The 17,553-nt window shown below is 39.5% G+C and overlaps 1 protein-coding gene across 2 annotated transcripts in view; it reads right to left on the bottom strand.

Moving 5' to 3' along the window:
• ACDO1 (Protein kinase superfamily protein) overlaps window positions 1-14,842 on the bottom strand; it is a 35,333-nt gene extending 20,491 nt beyond the window's left edge. Inside the window, exons 1-7 of one of the 2 annotated variants that reach the window (XM_088965819.1) lie at window positions 14,363-14,842; window positions 14,032-14,238; window positions 13,839-13,928; window positions 12,823-12,969; window positions 6,274-6,438; window positions 5,882-6,022; window positions 5,523-5,702 (exon numbers count right to left, since the gene is read on the bottom strand). In XM_088965819.1, coding sequence (XP_088821945.1) covers window positions 5,523-5,702; window positions 5,882-6,022; window positions 6,274-6,438; window positions 12,823-12,969; window positions 13,839-13,928; window positions 14,032-14,238; window positions 14,363-14,695 — 1,263 coding nt within the window. In that variant the 5' untranslated portion in view covers window positions 14,696-14,842. The remainder of the gene's footprint in view (window positions 1-5,522; window positions 5,703-5,881; window positions 6,023-6,273; window positions 6,439-12,822; window positions 12,970-13,838; window positions 13,929-14,031; window positions 14,239-14,362) is intronic. The other variant, XM_088965820.1, reaches the window with a different exon arrangement.
• Window positions 14,843-17,553: the final 2,711 nt, after the last annotated feature.

Raw genomic sequence — 17,553 nt, 5'->3', positions numbered from 1 at the left:
TCACCATAAAGGAATGCATTTTTAATGTCAAGTTGAAACAAGGGCTAATCATACATAACTGCCAGGGAAATTAAGACACGGACAGAGCCAATCTTAGCCACTAGATAGGTCTCCATATAGTCCACCCCATACAACTGTGAATAACCTTTAGCAATAAGTCTGGCCTTTGGACACTCCACACTACCATCCGGAAAGTATTTAACAGTATACACCCATTTACAACCCACAACATGCTTATCGGGAGGAAGAGTGGAGAGCTCCCACGTTTGAGTATGCTGAAGGGCAGAGAGTTCCTCCTCCATTGCCTGCCGCCACCCAAGTGAGCTAAGAGCCTCTTGGACATTCTTAGGTAAGGAAATAGATGACAACAGTGAAACAAACTGGCGATGTGAAGCAGAAAGGCAAGAGACTGAAACAAAATTGGAAATGGAATGGAGGGTACAACTATGTTTACCTTTCTATAAAACAATGGGAAGATCAAGTCCGGAAGGTTCTGGGACAGGAGCAACAACAGGATCCGCAGACAAGGTAGAAGCTAGAGGAGGAGCCGGTGTCTATCGATGAGTATACGCGTGCCAGATCGGTGGTCGTTCAGTAGGGATTTGCACTGGAGGAGGTGAAGGGTCAACCCCAACTGGAACAATCGGAACGGGATCACGGACTAGAAGAGGAAGAGGAAGCAAAGGTGGAGACACCAATGCTTCAGGTCCCGAGAAGAAAGGACTGACTCAAAAAATGTGACATCAGGACAGACATAGCACTTCCAAGTAATGGGATTGTAACATTTATACCCTTTTTGAGTCTGAGAGTAGCCAAGAAAGACACACTTAATAGAGCGTGTATCCAGCTTGTCTATCCCAGGACTCAGATTGTGAACAAAGCACACACAGCCAAAGATGCGGGCTATTAATGGAAAGTGAGACAAGGTGGGGAACAAAACAGAAAATGGAGACCGACCATGAAGATTGAAGGAGGGCACCCGATTAATAAGAAAACACGCAGTAAGTACAACATCACTCCAAAATCGTTTAGGAACACTCATATGATGAAGAATAGACTAAGCAATTTCAAGGAAATGACGGTTCTTTAGTTCAGTCACCCCATTTTGTTGAGGAGTGGATGCACATGAAATTTGATGAATGATGCCATGTTGTTCTAAATATTGTTGAAAGGAAGTAAGAAAGTATTTACGACCGTTATCTGAACGAAGAACTTTGATTGGAACACCAAATTGTGTACGTATTTAAGCATGGAATTTTTGAAAAATGGAAAATAATTCACTCCTTTCTTTCATTAAATAAATCCATGTCATCCTTGAACAATCATCAATAAAAGTGACAAAATACTTGAAAACATTACAAGACTATTTTAATCGGAGCCCAAACATCTGAATGAACCAAAGCAAAAGGACTCAACATACGACTATCAACTCTAGGATTGAAGGGAACCCGATGATGTTTCCCATACTGACACGACTCACATCGTAAAAACAACAAATGACTCAAAGACGGAACCAGTATCTTGAGTGCCTTGAGAGATGGATGTCCCAGTCGACAATGCCACTGTAGAGGAGTGAGTGAAGTCTAAAGTGCAACTGACGATCCACCACCATCAAGGTAATAAAATCCACCAGCCTCAAGCCCCCCACCAATCTTCTTCCCCGTCTTGAAATCCAGAAAAACACAAAAGGAAGGTAAAAATGTAATAGAGCAATTAAGAGTCTTGGTTAATTTACTAACAAACATAAGATTGAATGAAAACTTAGGGACATATAGAACAGATGATAAAGAAAGAGAAGCCGTGTCAACATTACCAACACCATAGATGGGAAAAGAGGAACCGTTGGCAAGGGTACCAGTTTGAGATGTGGAAGTTTCAAAGAGGGAAGAGAACACAACTGGAGTCCCGGTCATGTGATCAGAGGCTCCAGAGTCAATAATCTAGGGAGAGGGTTTGGATGCCAAACAAGTTATACCTGAGCGGGCAAGGGTGGTTGTAGTATGGTGTGAAGTAGCCTGGAAGAACCTCTCATACTCACCGCACGGTACACTCACCATCTCCTTCCCGGAAACAGATGTAAATGTGGAAGGTGTTAGATCTGCCTATTGGTTATCACTGACATCAACCCCACCAGCTACTGCATGATTAGCCCATGTAGAATGAGGGCCATGGAGATCATACAGAAATTCACCAAATGCCCGCCCCTGCCACAATGGGTACACTTCCCTATAGAGTTGCTTTTTCCCTTACCACAACCTCCCCCTAAGTCATGACCACCACCACGGCCAAATACGGAACCACCATGACCTCCTCAGGAGGCATGTCCTCCCCCTCTAGTACCACGTCCACCTCCTCTGGCTATCAAAAATGCTGATCTGTCAGACTATGTGAGATTTCTCTGTAGATCCCAAAGAAATCCTACTAAGCCGTGCAAAAACTTCCTCAAGTGTAGGAAGTGTAGAGCCTCTCAATATTTGCGCCCTAATTGGTTCATATTCTGATTTCAACCCCACTAAGAACCTAGTGACATGTAGTTGTTCCCTCTGTTGTTGCTGAACCTTAACATCTGGAGTGAGGGGATGATAGACATTGAGTTCATTTCTGAGGTTCTTCATACTGGCATAGTACTCTTCTAGGGTTTTATTCCCTTGCTGCAAATCGAAATACTCCTGATAGAGCTGATATACCCTTGTAGTATTATCCTGCCCAGAATAAAGCTTCTTGGCATGTTCCCATATGTCCTTAGTTGTATCTAAGAACATAAAGTTGGCACTTATTTTGGGTTCCATACTATTCCATAACCATGTCATGATTTGGGCATCTTCCTGTTCCCACTCATCAAACCCTGGAGAGTCAGCTGATGATTTATCTTCCTTCACGTGTTTCACTTTCCTCTTTACCTTGAGGAAAACTTCCACTGACTTGGCCCATGGCACACAATTCTCACCATTAAGTTTAATAGAGGTCATCTGCACACCCAAATAATCGGAGGGGATCATCACACTCGGTTTCTGATCACTAGAACCACCTCCCGTTGCTGCCATTATGTCTCCCCCACTGCTATCTCTAATGCTGAACTCTCGGTCACCAACCAAATACTACAGCAGCCAAGGCAACACTAAGCAGTGATAGGTTCACAACAAGTCACAATCAGTCACCACTGTGCACAAACTACCATTCAGATTAAGAACAAAAGGTAAACCAACATTCAGACAACACCAACAAGCCAGAAAATTGATGTAGGCAATTCGGCCATTCCTTCCAGCCCAAAAAATATAACTTTTGTTCTTGCTCACACCACTACTTATTACACAGAGCCATAAATCACCACTACAGTAATTCAGCATTTTACTAACCACATACAAGCCCTCTTGAGGCTGCTCAATAAAGGGTGAGCATCAAAAGCATCACCACACAACCATCTCTATCCCACATGGTACAGGTCTGTCTGACCCTTTTTTTTTAAAGGTCACTACCAGTCCAAAGACATCAGCTACAACCACTACAGTAACCCTTACACCATTCAGTCACTGTATACACAGCCTGTTCTTGGGCCTTTTGCCAAGAACCAAGGCTACAAATAACCTACTTCTTTAAGTTCTGATCAGTCCGAGCAGATTTTTTAGGGTTTTCCAACCCATAAACACCAAAAACACAAAAAAAAATGATAACCAACCTTGATGGAGAGCTTCAGTCGACCATCCACTTATTTCTGGAGTTATTCTCTTGAAAGGCAATCAAGTTTTGAGCAGAGAAAGAGAGGCCGAAGTGTTCTCACACCTAGGTCAAGTCTGTGTTCTCCATTTGCAGTCCAGAGAGAAGAAAAAGAAGTCACGAACAGAAAGGAGCAGCAATCACATGCAGAGATTTAAAGAGCAACATCCTGCTCTGATACCATGTTATCTCAGTGGCTTCAGCAGTTCGAACCAAAGGAAAAAAAAGAAGAAAAGGTACAGTCGAATCTGATAGCTTAAACCCTATCAGTCAACCCTAATATGAATTAGCCTCTAATTAGTTGTACAAAGACTAAACTGCCCCCCCCCCCCACTTAAGTATGGGACAGGAAGTCTCTATTAAAACTGCCACATAAGCACATAACTTAACAGAAATAAAATGACTAATCTGCCCTTATTCGGCTAGCTCTAACACCAAACAATGAGGTGAAGAAACTCCACAAGAAGCCACCAGCCTTATAATGAATAAAAAGATGTGTAACAGTTTCCTCCTGTTCTTTGCAGAGAAAAAACATATTGGCCATGCAAAAACCTCTGGACTTCAGATGATCCACTGTCAGAATACTGTCCATTGGCACAAGCCATGCAAAAGCCTCAAACCTTGGAGGGATTAGGTTTCCCCAAACACCATCTATCTAAGCTTGATCTGAATCATCCTTAGCAATTGCCATGTAAAAGGATTTGACAGAGAACTTCCCATTTGAACACTCCTTCCACCACAGTTCATCCCTGTTTGACGCGATAACTTCATTTCCTCTAATTTCTCCAGCAGGTGCAAACATTCCTCCACCTCTCTATCTAGAAGAAGCCTTCTAAACTTTGGACACCAAATCAGTTGATCCCCCCTTATTTCATAGCAATCCTATCTTCAAAAATAAAATTAACTAGGGACAACCTGTTGAAAAGGGGGATGGTAGTGGATAGAGCAGATAGTGAGTTGTGTGAAGAGCATGGGAAGTCGGTTGATCACATCTTTATTCAGTGTGTTTGCTTACACTAATTGGTTCATAGTTATAAAGATATTTGCCACCAAAGGGTGTTTTCCTGCATCCATTGAGGACTTCTTAAACGGATGGAGATTGGAAGGTTTAAGCAAAAGAGGAAAAGTTATATGGAACACAGTTCCAGCAGCATTCTTTTGGATGATTTTGCAAGAAAGGAACAACAGAGTGTTTCAAAAGAACGGTCTAGCTGAATCAGTGTATTCAAAGATGGTAGGGAAATTATATTCATGGGTAGTGGACCTAGTGCTACACAAAGAATCTATATGAACAGACTATAAGTCCCTTTTTGTTTATGAAAACCGTTTTTGGTAATGATCATATAAAGTTCAGAGAGTCATTTTTGTACTCTCCCATTGCACAGCCTCTTGTTGTGCAGGGGCTTTTTTTTATTATTAATGAAATATTATTCTTTATCTTATAAAAAATAAAAAATAATAAAACAAAGCTATCCTCCATATATAAATCCAGCATTTCCTCATAACAGCTACACTTAAGCATGCCATCTGGTACTCCTTTGGCACAGCATAATACGTTGTGTGATACTGTCTGTCTTCACTGCATATTTGTGCTAGCGAAATGGATACCATAAAACCAATTATGCATCAAGCAAAAGCTTTTGCACTTCTCTATATGTTTTAATAAATAAATATAAACATAGTTTTTTTATAAATAATATAAACACAGTTGTATACATGCAAGTATCTATCACTATATTCAACAGAGGAAAAAAGAGGGATCCTCATCTACTGTGTGCATCTTGGCCATCTTTGAACCGTATATTTACCTGACTGAGAACAGCAACATTACCAAAGTCAACATATGCAATACGACCATCACGCATGGCAAAGATATTTCCAGGATGTGGATCTCCATGAAACAACCCAAACTCTAGCAACTGGCGTAAAGCAGCACTAACCCCAACTGTCAAAAACCCATCTATATCAATGCCTGCTTCCTTAATAGCCTATATTACCCAAGAAAACACAAAAAAAAAGGTAAATTAGTAATCCATAGATATAAGTCAAGTCCAATACATAAGGAGAAATATCAGATCACATTGATTAAGAAGATATGGAATGAAAAAGAAAAGAAAACACACACACACACACAGAAAGATGGCATAACCTATATTGGCATACTCACCTGGGGGTTAGTACACCGAATACCATCAATCCATTCCATTACTATAACACGTGGACCTGAAAGACTTTTATAAACCCGAGGAATCTTGACAGTAAGATCATCTTTGAAGTTCTCTATGAAATCCTCAATATTTCGAGCCTCCTGGTTAACAATAGAAACAATATACTATCAGGTGATTAAAATAACAATGGAACCATTTTCATCAGCATGTTATTAGGAATATATACTTAATAAGTGGCATGCATGTAATGCATACATGGACAACAAGCCAAAGCTGTAGCCCTTACACATGTATCCAGCAGCAGTCCTATCCTTTAGTTTCTATTATGAATAGCTTCTCCTACAATACTGTACTACTGTTACTCCAAGAGACTGAAAAGTTTATGAATTACCAGAGTATAATCGAGTTCCTCCAAAAGCTTCTCACCGAACTCATCAACAATAAGCTCTGCATTGCACCCCAGCTTCTGCAGACTGATGCCATTCAAGAATGACGCAAGAGTACGAAATAGGAAAAGATCTCGGTAGATTATAGGTTCTATCTCAGGCCTTTGGACCTATAAATAAACATGAGATATAGAAATATCAAAATTTTATTTTTGAATCCTTGTAAAATCTAAGTTTTTAAATCCCATAAACCAAAAGATAAAAAACAACTCTGCCTACATATAAAGAATAGGAGTAACTTGAACTGATATCCTTATAAAAAGAAATAAAACAACTGTTCTCTTGTTGAACAAAAAAACAAATAAAACAATCATCATCATCTACCAAGCCTTATCCGAACTATATGGGGTCAGCTACATGAATCCTGTTTTGCCATTTCGTTCTGTTTAATGTCATATCCATTGTTAAATTAGTAGTGCTTAAATCATTTATTACTGTAGAGATACAGCAGATCAGAATTAATTTTTAGTGGTCCCATATTGTTTTTTGTGGCTTTTTACTACTGTTATTGCTGTTTTTCTTTTATTCTTTAGGCCGCGCAGGTATTATGGTCATTGTACATTGGTTTATTTTTACTCGTATAAATAGCAGTGAATGGGGCGGCAGAACATAAGAAATCCGCACCTTGTTTCTTCACTTCTCTGAGTTCTCTCTTCTCCCTTTCTTTTGCTCTCTTTTTCTTCTTTTCTTTTATTTTTCTTGCTGGAACCTGAGGTCTAAGCAGTGATCTAAAGGTCTGCCTAAGGCACACCTAGGCACTCAGGTGAGGTGCATTTTAAGGTATGTGCCTCACCTAGGCCCTAGGTGCAGCACTTTCAAAAGGCATGCGCCTAGTGTGCCTGGTGTGTGCACTTCAGCCTAGGCATGCGCCTTTTTTATTTTTTGCACTTTTTGTTCTTTTTCGAACCTAGCGGCTGGACCAGGTTGGACCACAAACCAAGCCCCTCGAGGCAAGCGCAAACAAGTCCCTGACAGGATCTTAAACCCCCTATTTGGTAATTTTGTTCGTTCATTCATCCTAGTAAAGTATCTTCTTAAAAGGTAATTAAAATTATAAAATCATTTTTTTGTGTAAAGATTAAGAATTTAAGACCCTAACATGGACTTGTTTGGGCTTGCCTCAAGGGGCTTGGTCCAAAGGTGGCTCGTAGAATCAAGAATGCAAGATGTTTTACCTCACATTAGCTATTTGAAGTAATGCAATTGAGGAAAAAAGAAATTGTGAGTTTTACATGCTTGAAAATGTTTTATATGTTTGCTTTTGTTTTTAAATTTTCATTTGAATACATCTTACATGTTATGTTTATACATTTAAGTTTTAAATAATATTTTTTTTAATTTAAGCTTATATTTTTATCAATATTATGTTTTTTTTTTGCATTTTCATTTGAATTTTTTGGCTTTTTGAATCTTTTTGGCATTTTTTGTATTTTATGCCTTGCTTCGAAAAGGCACATGCCTCGCCTTGCACCCCAAGTGCAAATTGCCCCTTGCACTTTTTTGCGCCTTGCACTTTTAAAACACTAGGTCTAAGTTTGAGTAGGGGTCTCATGTGGACTTGATCTAGCCAACTACAGGAGATCTTTCTAGGGCCGGAGTTTTCAGCAGTTGTTGCCTGATTCTTGGAGGTTATTGGAGAGTCCAATTGGCAGTTGTTGCCCAAGGTGTTTGTGGTCTTGGAGATTGCCTGGTGACCAAGAAGAATCAGAGAATTCAAGACGATTCAAGGTTTAGGGGTTAAACCTTCAATTAGAAGTGGCGCGCAATGTTTTCTGGGTAGAAAATTAATCTCTCTGCAAATCGACAGCTTACAGGAGTTCTTTAGAACTAACTGGAGGGAACGGCTGATAGAAATTATCTTTCTCCAGGGCTGATTTAAGGGTTTTTCACTGGAGAGTGATCAGTCCTTTCTTTTTAGTCCTTTTTGTGATTCTTAGAGTTATTGGAGGACTGTTGCAGGTGTTTGGTGACTGTACAGAATTTTTTTAGCCTTGTAAGGTGTGTTTCTAGGTCTTTTCCCTTTAGGAATTTGAACCTTTAGTGTTGTGTTTAGCATGAAGATGGTAGGGAATGAAATGAAATCACATGGGGAAGGATCTATGGGGGCTAAAAATGTGTCAAACAACTATTTTCAGATCACTACTGTTAAACTTGATGGCACGAATTATTTGGAATGGTCTCGATCGGCCATGATGGCCAGTGGAGGAAGGGGAAAACTAGGATATGTGACTAGAGACACAAGGAAACCAGCCAAGGAAGGATGCATCTCATGCCAAATGGGTTCAAGAAAACTATTTGGTAATGACTTGGCTATGTAATTCTATGCAGCCACATATCGGTAGGAATTATCTAATGGGTACTTTGTTAGTTTGTTTTGGGCTCAACTATAATGTTTTTACTCTGTTTGTTTCTTGTTGGTGAGATAAGAGAGGTTATCTCTTCCCTTTGTATACTTAATACAATTTAATGAAATCTTTTGTTATTGATCAAAAAAAAAAAAAACTATGGATGAAAATTGCTAAGGTGATTTGGGAGAACATGAAGAAGACTTACTCTTGTTGAAGATTAGTCAGTTTTGTGTTATTTTAAGAGTAGCTGTTTTATGTTAATTGTTAGATAGGAAGTGGGGACCACAGCAGTGGTGAGAGTCCAAATTTTATTATTTATTTGAGTCTTTTATATGCCTTTTCCCTATAATGGCATAGTAGTCTTTGTACTCCTCTTATATTTCTAATAATAAATATTAAGTGAAGAGGGCGGCCAGATCATTGGCTCTCTTTCTTTACAAGATTTCTTCTTCTCTTCTTCTTCTCTCTTCCTTCTCTCTTCAAGAAAATACTTTTTTCTTTCATTTTTTTTTTAATTCAGCAGATTTCTACTGAAGGAGTCTTACTCTCAACCTCTTAATGTTGCTAGAGATTATGAGTTGAAGAATCAAGTGAATAATATTAAGCAGGAGGAGAAACCAGTATTTCTTTACTCCTCTACCTTGAAATCATTATGGCATGAAATTGATCATTTGGAGACAATTGAGTGAGAAAGGAAAAAGGATGCAACAACATATAGGAAGTTGGTTAAGACAAATAGGACATTTGAGTTTCTTGTTGGACTAAATTTAGAAATATGACATTGTAAGAAGCAACTATTTGCTAGAGACAGACTCACTTTATCTCAGGCTTATTCCCTACACAGTGAGAAAAGTTGGAGGAAGGTTATGTTACAGATTCCACCCATGGAATCAACCTTAGTTGCTGTAAAGCCTAAGCTTGGCGGTAATAAGGAGAAGAATATGAAGAATGAAGAGAAGAGGGAGGTGTTATGTAATTACTATAAGAAGCTGAAGCACACTAGGAACACTTGTTGGAGGCTACATCTTCACCTTATTCCAGCAAGGCTCAAAAATAAGAAGGGAAATGCCAACCTGGTCATTACTACAGATGCTCCACCTTCTTCAACAACTAGATCCACTTCTCTAGATGCTTTAGCTGCAGTCAAAGTTGTTTTGACCTAGTTGGAAGGTGACACTGGTATTACTGGACCATCTCAGTCAGCCACTATATCTCCTATTCCCACTTCAGCATGCATGTTCCTAAATGCAAGTACCATCAGACCTAATTATACAGGCTTATATAGCTTAAAGGCCTTCTAGATATCAGTTCCAATGTTCTAGAAACAACCATATAGAGGTCAACCTTGTAATAGTATTCCAGTGAACATAAACCATGTTATATTCAGGAGGGAATTCCAGTTCACATGTAACTGGCAATAATACCCATATGATTGATATCTAATATAATTCCTAGTTTGAATATCAATGCACAAGAAAATAACTATTGTTGACACTATATACAGGTTGAAGCTACTAAACCCAACTGAACTAAGCCTTGTCCCAACCATGGTTTTCAAAACATCATTGATCTACGCAGTCAAACAGTTTGACCCATGAAACGGTCACCTAGCCATTCCGTTTTCCACCTAGCCCGGAATTTTCCGAAAAAACATTGACTCAATCAGCAAACTTCTGACCCGGACGGTTGAACAGCTGAAACATTCAACCTGGGAACCAGTTTCCAGGTCAATTTTATATTTTAATATTTAATATTGTAACGGGTTGATCCATTCAACCTAGAAGTTTCCACCTAGCCTGGGAACCGGTTTCCAGGTCAATTTTATATTTAATATTGTCACCTCAGCAGTTCCGTTTTCCACCTAGCCTGGAATTTTCCAAAAAAAACATCGACTCGATCAGCAACAAGAAGTTGTGGTCAATTTTATATTTTAATATTTAATATTGTAACAGGTTGATCCATTTGACCTGGAAACTGGTGGTCAAATTTCATTAAAATTAGATAAAAATACAACGAGAAGTTGTGAAAAGATATAACAGACTCAAGAGGACATATTTAACCCAGAAAATTACAAGTGAGCTGAATACATAGACTGTTTCTGAACCCCATGCTTAGCTAGCCCATCTACCAAACAGTTTGTAGATCTTCAAACCCAATTGACTTGAACCATCATTTCTTTAGATAGCCATTTGAACTTTCTATAATCATTCCTTAAATTCCAAGTTATTCCTTCTACCTTTTTCGGCCAAGTCATAATTGTTCTGAAGTCCCCTTCAATAATCAGTCTTTCAATACCCAATTGTTTTGCTTTCTCCACCCCAGAAATAGAGGTGTAAAGCAGGCAGCCCGTGCAAAGTGCAAGCTGTGCCATGCTGGCCCGCGGGCCATCACGGGCCGTGCCGCCTCCCCGGTGAAAATTTTGGGGGTTGGCCCGGCATGGCCCACGGCCCAAGCCCGCGGGGGCCCGTGCGATGCCGCGGGCCGGGCTGGCCCATGGGCCAAGCCTTGGCCCAAGTCGGGCCATGGACCGGGCCAAAGCTATTTTTGCCTATTTATTTAAAAAATAAAATTAAATTTTTAATTTTATATGAATTTTGATGTATACAATTGCTTATATATACAATAATTAAATAAATTAGTATAATAAAATTGAAATTTCTGTTTATTTTATTAATATACTATATACTATATATTATTATATAATTATAATTTATATAATATATTATATATTATATATATAAATATATAAAATATATAAATATTATGTATATATATAAATAAATATAATATATATATATAGTATATATGGGTCGTGTTGGGCCATGCCGGGCTGGGTCATGGGCTGGGCCGTGTCACCACGCAAGTCGCGGGCGGCACGGCCCGCTTGATCATGCCGGCCGATGGACTTCAAACCCCAGGCTCAGCACGGCACGGACCATCGTGTCGGGCCTGACATGACCTATGGGCTGTCGTGCCATGCCGGGCCGCGGCCCGGCCTGATTTACACCTCTACCCATAAACTGTTGCCAAAAATTCTGATCTGAGTACATCAGCTTGCCCAATTGGATCTGGGTACAATGAGAGTATAATTCCTCTCTCATCCCTTATTACTCCATCAATGCCTGATAGTCCCTGATTGCCCACACAGCTACCATCAAAATTTAGATTCTTTCAACCGCAACTTGCCGGCGACCACTGCAAAGCAGTTCTGTTTCTGGGTCAGCTTTTAAAACCTTGGGCCCAACTATATGGAATCAGCTATATGATTCCTGCTCTACCATTTTGCTCCATTCAGTGCCATGCCCTTTGTTAAACAATGAGTCCTTAAATCATTTACAACCACTTCAACCCAATGGCATGTCCTCTTTGGCCTGCCCTAGCTCTTTTAGACCCTTCTACTTGTAACAGATCACTTCTCATTAGTGCTGTAGATAGTCTTCCCCACACATGAGCAAACAACCTTAGTCTACTTTCTCAGATTTTATCACCTATTAAAGCTACTCTTAGGTTCCTTAATATTTCTGTTATCTACAGTATACAGGAAACAACTCTGCATTGCATGCAGCTTAGCTTAAATGTTCTCATCTAGGACACAAAACAGTGTGATAACCAAAATGAGCCAATGAAGGGGTCTCGTTGCTTGGGAAGCAAGTTTTTTTTTCGGTAATGAGCTACACAACAAGGGTAGCCCTCCCCCCAAAACCCCTAGGCCCTCCAACCCAAGTGAAGGCAAGGCTTGATACAAGGTCTCCACTACAACCAGCTAGAGACTTTAGGAGCAGACTAGCTGGCACCTTCAGGAAGAAAGTGTTTTAAGATTGCCATGGTTAACCAAGACTGAAGTCCCTTATGCATAACTAGTTTGATTCTTTCATAGTGTCAGATTTACTAGGCATTATTCCTACTGCAGATAAATGGAAAGCTTTACAGTTTTATGGTGCCTCCACACATGTAAAAGCAGTAAGCTTCAGCTAGGTATGGATTATGACAATGTTATCTTGGAAAGACTGTTGTCTCAAGAATTAAGATGTTGAATAAATGGAGACTATATAAAGGCATAAGTTTTTGTATTTAATGAAAATGATTGCAGAAAAGATAGAAAGGAAAAGAAGAAAGAAGGTTACCACCATATATTATACACTCAACCTTAATGGCAACATCCTCCCCTGTTTTACGTAGAGTAGCACGGTAAACTTGACCCAAACTTGCAGCTGCTATTGTTTGTGATGAAATTTTGCTGAATACTGCTTCTAAAGGCTGGCCCAATTGCTCTTCAATAATGGCAAAGGCAACCTATAAAAGCATCAAACAAATTCACTGCCCAAAGTAAAGCTTTCATTCTGCCAAAATTATAAGAACACAGTTAGTTGCAAAAAAAAATAGTTGATGAAATGGAGATGTTTCCCTAAAGAGGAACTTAGAAGTCTTCAGATGATATGAGATGCTAGGGAAGCAAATCCAAAATATCCTAAAAGCAGACACCTCCTTGCAGATTCCCCGGTTCATGTATTTGTGCAATAAAAAGATGTCCAAGATGGTGTTCTTAAATTTTCACATTCCTAGGTGCTTTACTTGTATAGATGCATATAAGTATAAGTGTGGTTTCCCCTTTTCTGTTTTATTTCTCTTCAATTAAGTCTTGTCAAAACTTTGCCTATGTGGAGTATTTCATACACCATATATGGGAATGAAAATTTTTTAAAAGGGAGATATTAGTATCATTTGAACTTGCACTTCCTTTGGTTCAATACAAGGCTTCTGCACTAGCGCAACTGCCAACCTCTTTGATGTTCCTATTCTTCCAAAAAAGATTTATTTTCAAAATACAGAAACATACATATAATCAAAGTCCATACTGACTTATGTTACCCATGTCCTAAACCTGGTATTGAGCTTGGTTGATGTTTCTTAACCCTAAATAAACCACCCCATCTTAAAATTGAATTGACCCAGATGGAAACCCAAATTCTCACTTCAAGTTGCATGATGGAAAAACAAGACATAAATGATAAAATCAGATTGCATCTCCAGAAAGAAATTTGCTCAAATGTTTCTGAGACACATTTGTTTTATGGCATCAACGACCGCGGGCAGATAAATATCAGAAAGCGTTCCGTCTCTGAAACATAGATGATTTGCTCTGAATAAGAATATAATTTTACCTGATTAGGGAAAGGAGGAACGTCATCTTGAAGAATGCAGAGTTCATTCATGTAATCTTCCCTAATAATATCCGGTCTGTTGGCCAGAACCTATTAAAAAGGATGGAAAACACACAATCAACAATTAATTTTTCAGAAGCATGAGAGAGAAGTTAGACAACAGAGGGATGGAACCAAAGCAAACATTAATAACCTGCCCAGCTTTGATGAAGGAAGGCCCCAAATCACACAAGAGATTCCTAAGCTGTCTGGCTCGGTAAGGCACCACTTCTTCATCCCGTCCTACAAAGAAGTCGTACGTAAGGCCAGACCAATAGAGCCCCAAGTTCCAAACTATCTCCACCCCTCGAGCCACCAGAGACAGAATAGCCCCTCTAGATTCCAAAACTGTATTCCTGACCTAATTAACAGATATATCGGAGCCAACCATATCAGAATTCAATCTGGGAACCGAAAGGAGAGATCATTCATAAAACTCCACACGACATTCTTATTTTGAAACAGATAAAGAAATGAGGACATACAATCTCAGGAGAGTACTTCCGGAACGGAATACAAACACCCCTTTCAATATCAAGCTGCTCCATGGCGCTACTGGATTTCCCCGACAATCCACCGTTCTGTATCGGTAAGCTACCATTGGAATTGTCAGCCCCCTTTGTCGCCGTAGTCGTCAACGGAGCAGACGCCGCTCTCTGCCGCAAGCCAGTGCTAGAAGAAGATGAAGCAAGATTTGAGATTCTGAGTGCCGCTGAAATCTGTTGCTTATTACTCGATGACCGAGATGGACCAGAGTGACGCCAGCCTGAACCCGGCGGAGGCGGCCGAGCACAAGCCACCTTGCAAGCAAGATCCATAACTGTAAAACCCGGATTTTTACTCCAGTTTCTAGACGGACTGGACTGCTAATGCTCTTTGCCAGCAATGATCGAGCAACGAAAATTATATGTGATACTGAAGAAGGAAGGGGGAGGGAACACGTCTGTTCTTCTTATTGGTTGTGTGGATGTGAATGCTCTGCTACTCAAATGCTTTCTAGATTACGTGGCATGGCTTGGCTGGTGTCCCACAGTCGTATATTCAAATGCATGAATATACGAGGTATGCTCCCTGCCATGGCTGTTGTTCGTTTTTATCGTATCGATTTAAAAGGGTAAATTTCTTAAATTACTGATTTAGTTAATCGATTAAGTGTTTCCTTACTGTTTGAAAATTGTTTAATACCATCTTATTGTTTTTTGACAATTGATTAAATCTTAAAGCATCTTTAAATATGAACGAAATGGTTAAAATGTCCCTTTTAACTTAAGACCAAAGCTAAATTTACCTTTTTCTCTCTTGTTTTAATGCCCGAAAACATAGACCAAGCACCATCGTCTTCGTAGGTGACAACGGCTGCTACAATTTCTGAGCACCATCCTGGCCTTCATCAAATCCGTCAAGCCGATCTTCTCTCTTTGAAAGGCTTGTTCGTTAATCTCCGTCGTAGCGTCACTGGTGGCTGCCCGCTTAGTTAGATCAAAACCAGCAATCCCACTTCCTTAGAGATGAGACCGAACGAGATTCATGCGACTGTTAACATACAAAGGACAGCGATTACTGAGTTACTGGTCACTTGGACCGTGTTTCCGAAGGGGAGAGTTACTGGTCACTTTCTGCAACCAATATTCCACGTATCTCTGTCGTCTCTGAATAACCAAATGCAGTCGTCGACCTCTACTTGTGTATAATGGCAGCGGGCAAGTAGTACCTCCTCATCACTGTCATCCCTAACATCCAAATTATATATTGAAAACAAGCAAGAGATGAAAAAATACCAAATGTAGCTGATTACTGAGTATCGAGTAAAAAAAACACTATAGAATTACTTTCTAGAGCTTCCATACCAACCGTTCTTCTTCTCTGCTTTTTCAGAAAAATAAAATAAAATAAAACAATAAAAGCTTCGTATCAAGAAAAGCCATGACCAATAAGCTACCAAATGTAAAGGAGATACAAACACAGTATTATTGGGTAATATAAAAAAGCCTTGCAAAAAGTGACCAGTAATAGAACCGAATATTGGTTGTGGAAAACACAGTATTATTGGTTGTCGAATAAGAGGGGAGAGTGAAGAGCATTATATGTTTCGTGAAGACCGCTCTTGCAAAAGTTGAAATCACCAGCGAAGATTTCTCTCAAATTAAAATCTTAGATTTCACTCTGGAACAAAGCCAAAGATTTCACCCCATAACAAAGTCGAATATTTCTCTCCAATTGAAATCTCTGATGTCTCTAAGCCCATGGTCAATTTCGGTGGCATCGTTAATGTCTGAACAAGTTCCAAGAGGACCTCCTCGTCGAACGATTCTCGTGCATCTACATTGATGATTGATGCAGATGTTGGTGCTGGTGCTGGAGACATAAAAGGGTAAGTTGGGTATTTGGAAGTTATAACAATCAGGTGATGGTATATTTAAGGTAAGGGAAGTATTAGTCAATTGTCAAAAATATTAGGGGTAATGTTAGTCAATTTTTAAACAATAATGGTACACTTAGTCAATTAGCTAAACCATAAGGATAGTTTAAGAAATTTACCCATTTGAAAATTGAAACAAGCAAAGGATGAGGTGGGTCATAGACCTATAATTAAAGAAGGATGGACAAGTCATTTTCAGATATATAGGTGAATATCAAATATGTAAGACCGGCTATGTTCTATGGATCCGTAGTGTTTGGTAATTCAGTAACATGTCCTAAAAACAAATGTGGCATAAATGTGTATAGTGATAGGGTTAGAAATGGCATAAATGTGTATAGTGATAGGGTTAGAAATGTGAGAAAATAGATTAAACTAGTTTGGTTTCATGTATATAAGACCATTGCTGCAAGTTGAAGGGGCTAAAAGGACTAAGGGGTAGAACATTGATTGATGTGACATTTAACAAAATGGAATGACCAAATATTATTCAAGTAATCAACCCCCACTTAGGATAAGGCTTGGATGATGATGATGATTTGTGATGTAGGTGCATGTGGCATGCTATGATGGCACTATGTGGCATCAGATGGATGCAATCCTGGTCGTCCACTGCTAACAACCTCCAACCAATCCCTAGCGGGCTCAAGTATAAATAATTGTGTCACTCCCTAGGTAAACTATCTTGGCTTCTTATGCTCTAAGCTCCCTAAGTTCTATGGTGATCTCGTATGAGCTCTCTCTACTCATGCCTCGTCTTACCCCTTGCTACGCACTTGACTAACTTGACAGTCGAAATCTCTACCCCTGGGATAACACCTGGGGCCTCTGACGTGCTCTATGATCCTCAAATCGGACACTGCAGCCTCCGAACACATCATCCATCTGACTTGCCAGCCCTCGGCTAAAGGGAGCAAATTTACTTTGTTGCCCTCGACCCATCCTTGGCAACAACAATTTGAAAACAAACATATTTGCATTGCATACAATCTTATTAGTTAATTACCTCTTGATAGTGATGTCGATGGAGCAAGTTAGTTGGGAAAGCTCATCCACCCCAAATGGGTTTACTATGAGTCTAATTGGGTTTGAGTGGTGAAAATGCCAATTATTTCATGTTAGCTTTTAGTTAACTGTTATGTATACAACTACATCAAAAACACATTGAAATCTGGATAAGGGGTCAAGGTACAAGGTTGTGATGTTTTAACCAACTTCTCCCTATGTGTCTTTGGATTAGAGTGGGTGGTGTCTTAT

Source organism: Nelumbo lutea, chromosome 1, assembly GCF_056320005.1.
Source record: "Nelumbo lutea isolate HS-2025 chromosome 1, American lotus-T2T, whole genome shotgun sequence".
Lineage (NCBI taxonomy): Eukaryota > Viridiplantae > Streptophyta > Magnoliopsida > Proteales > Nelumbonaceae > Nelumbo > Nelumbo lutea.
Note: the sequence above shows the minus strand (reverse complement) of the source record. Positions and strands in the feature narration are given on the sequence as shown.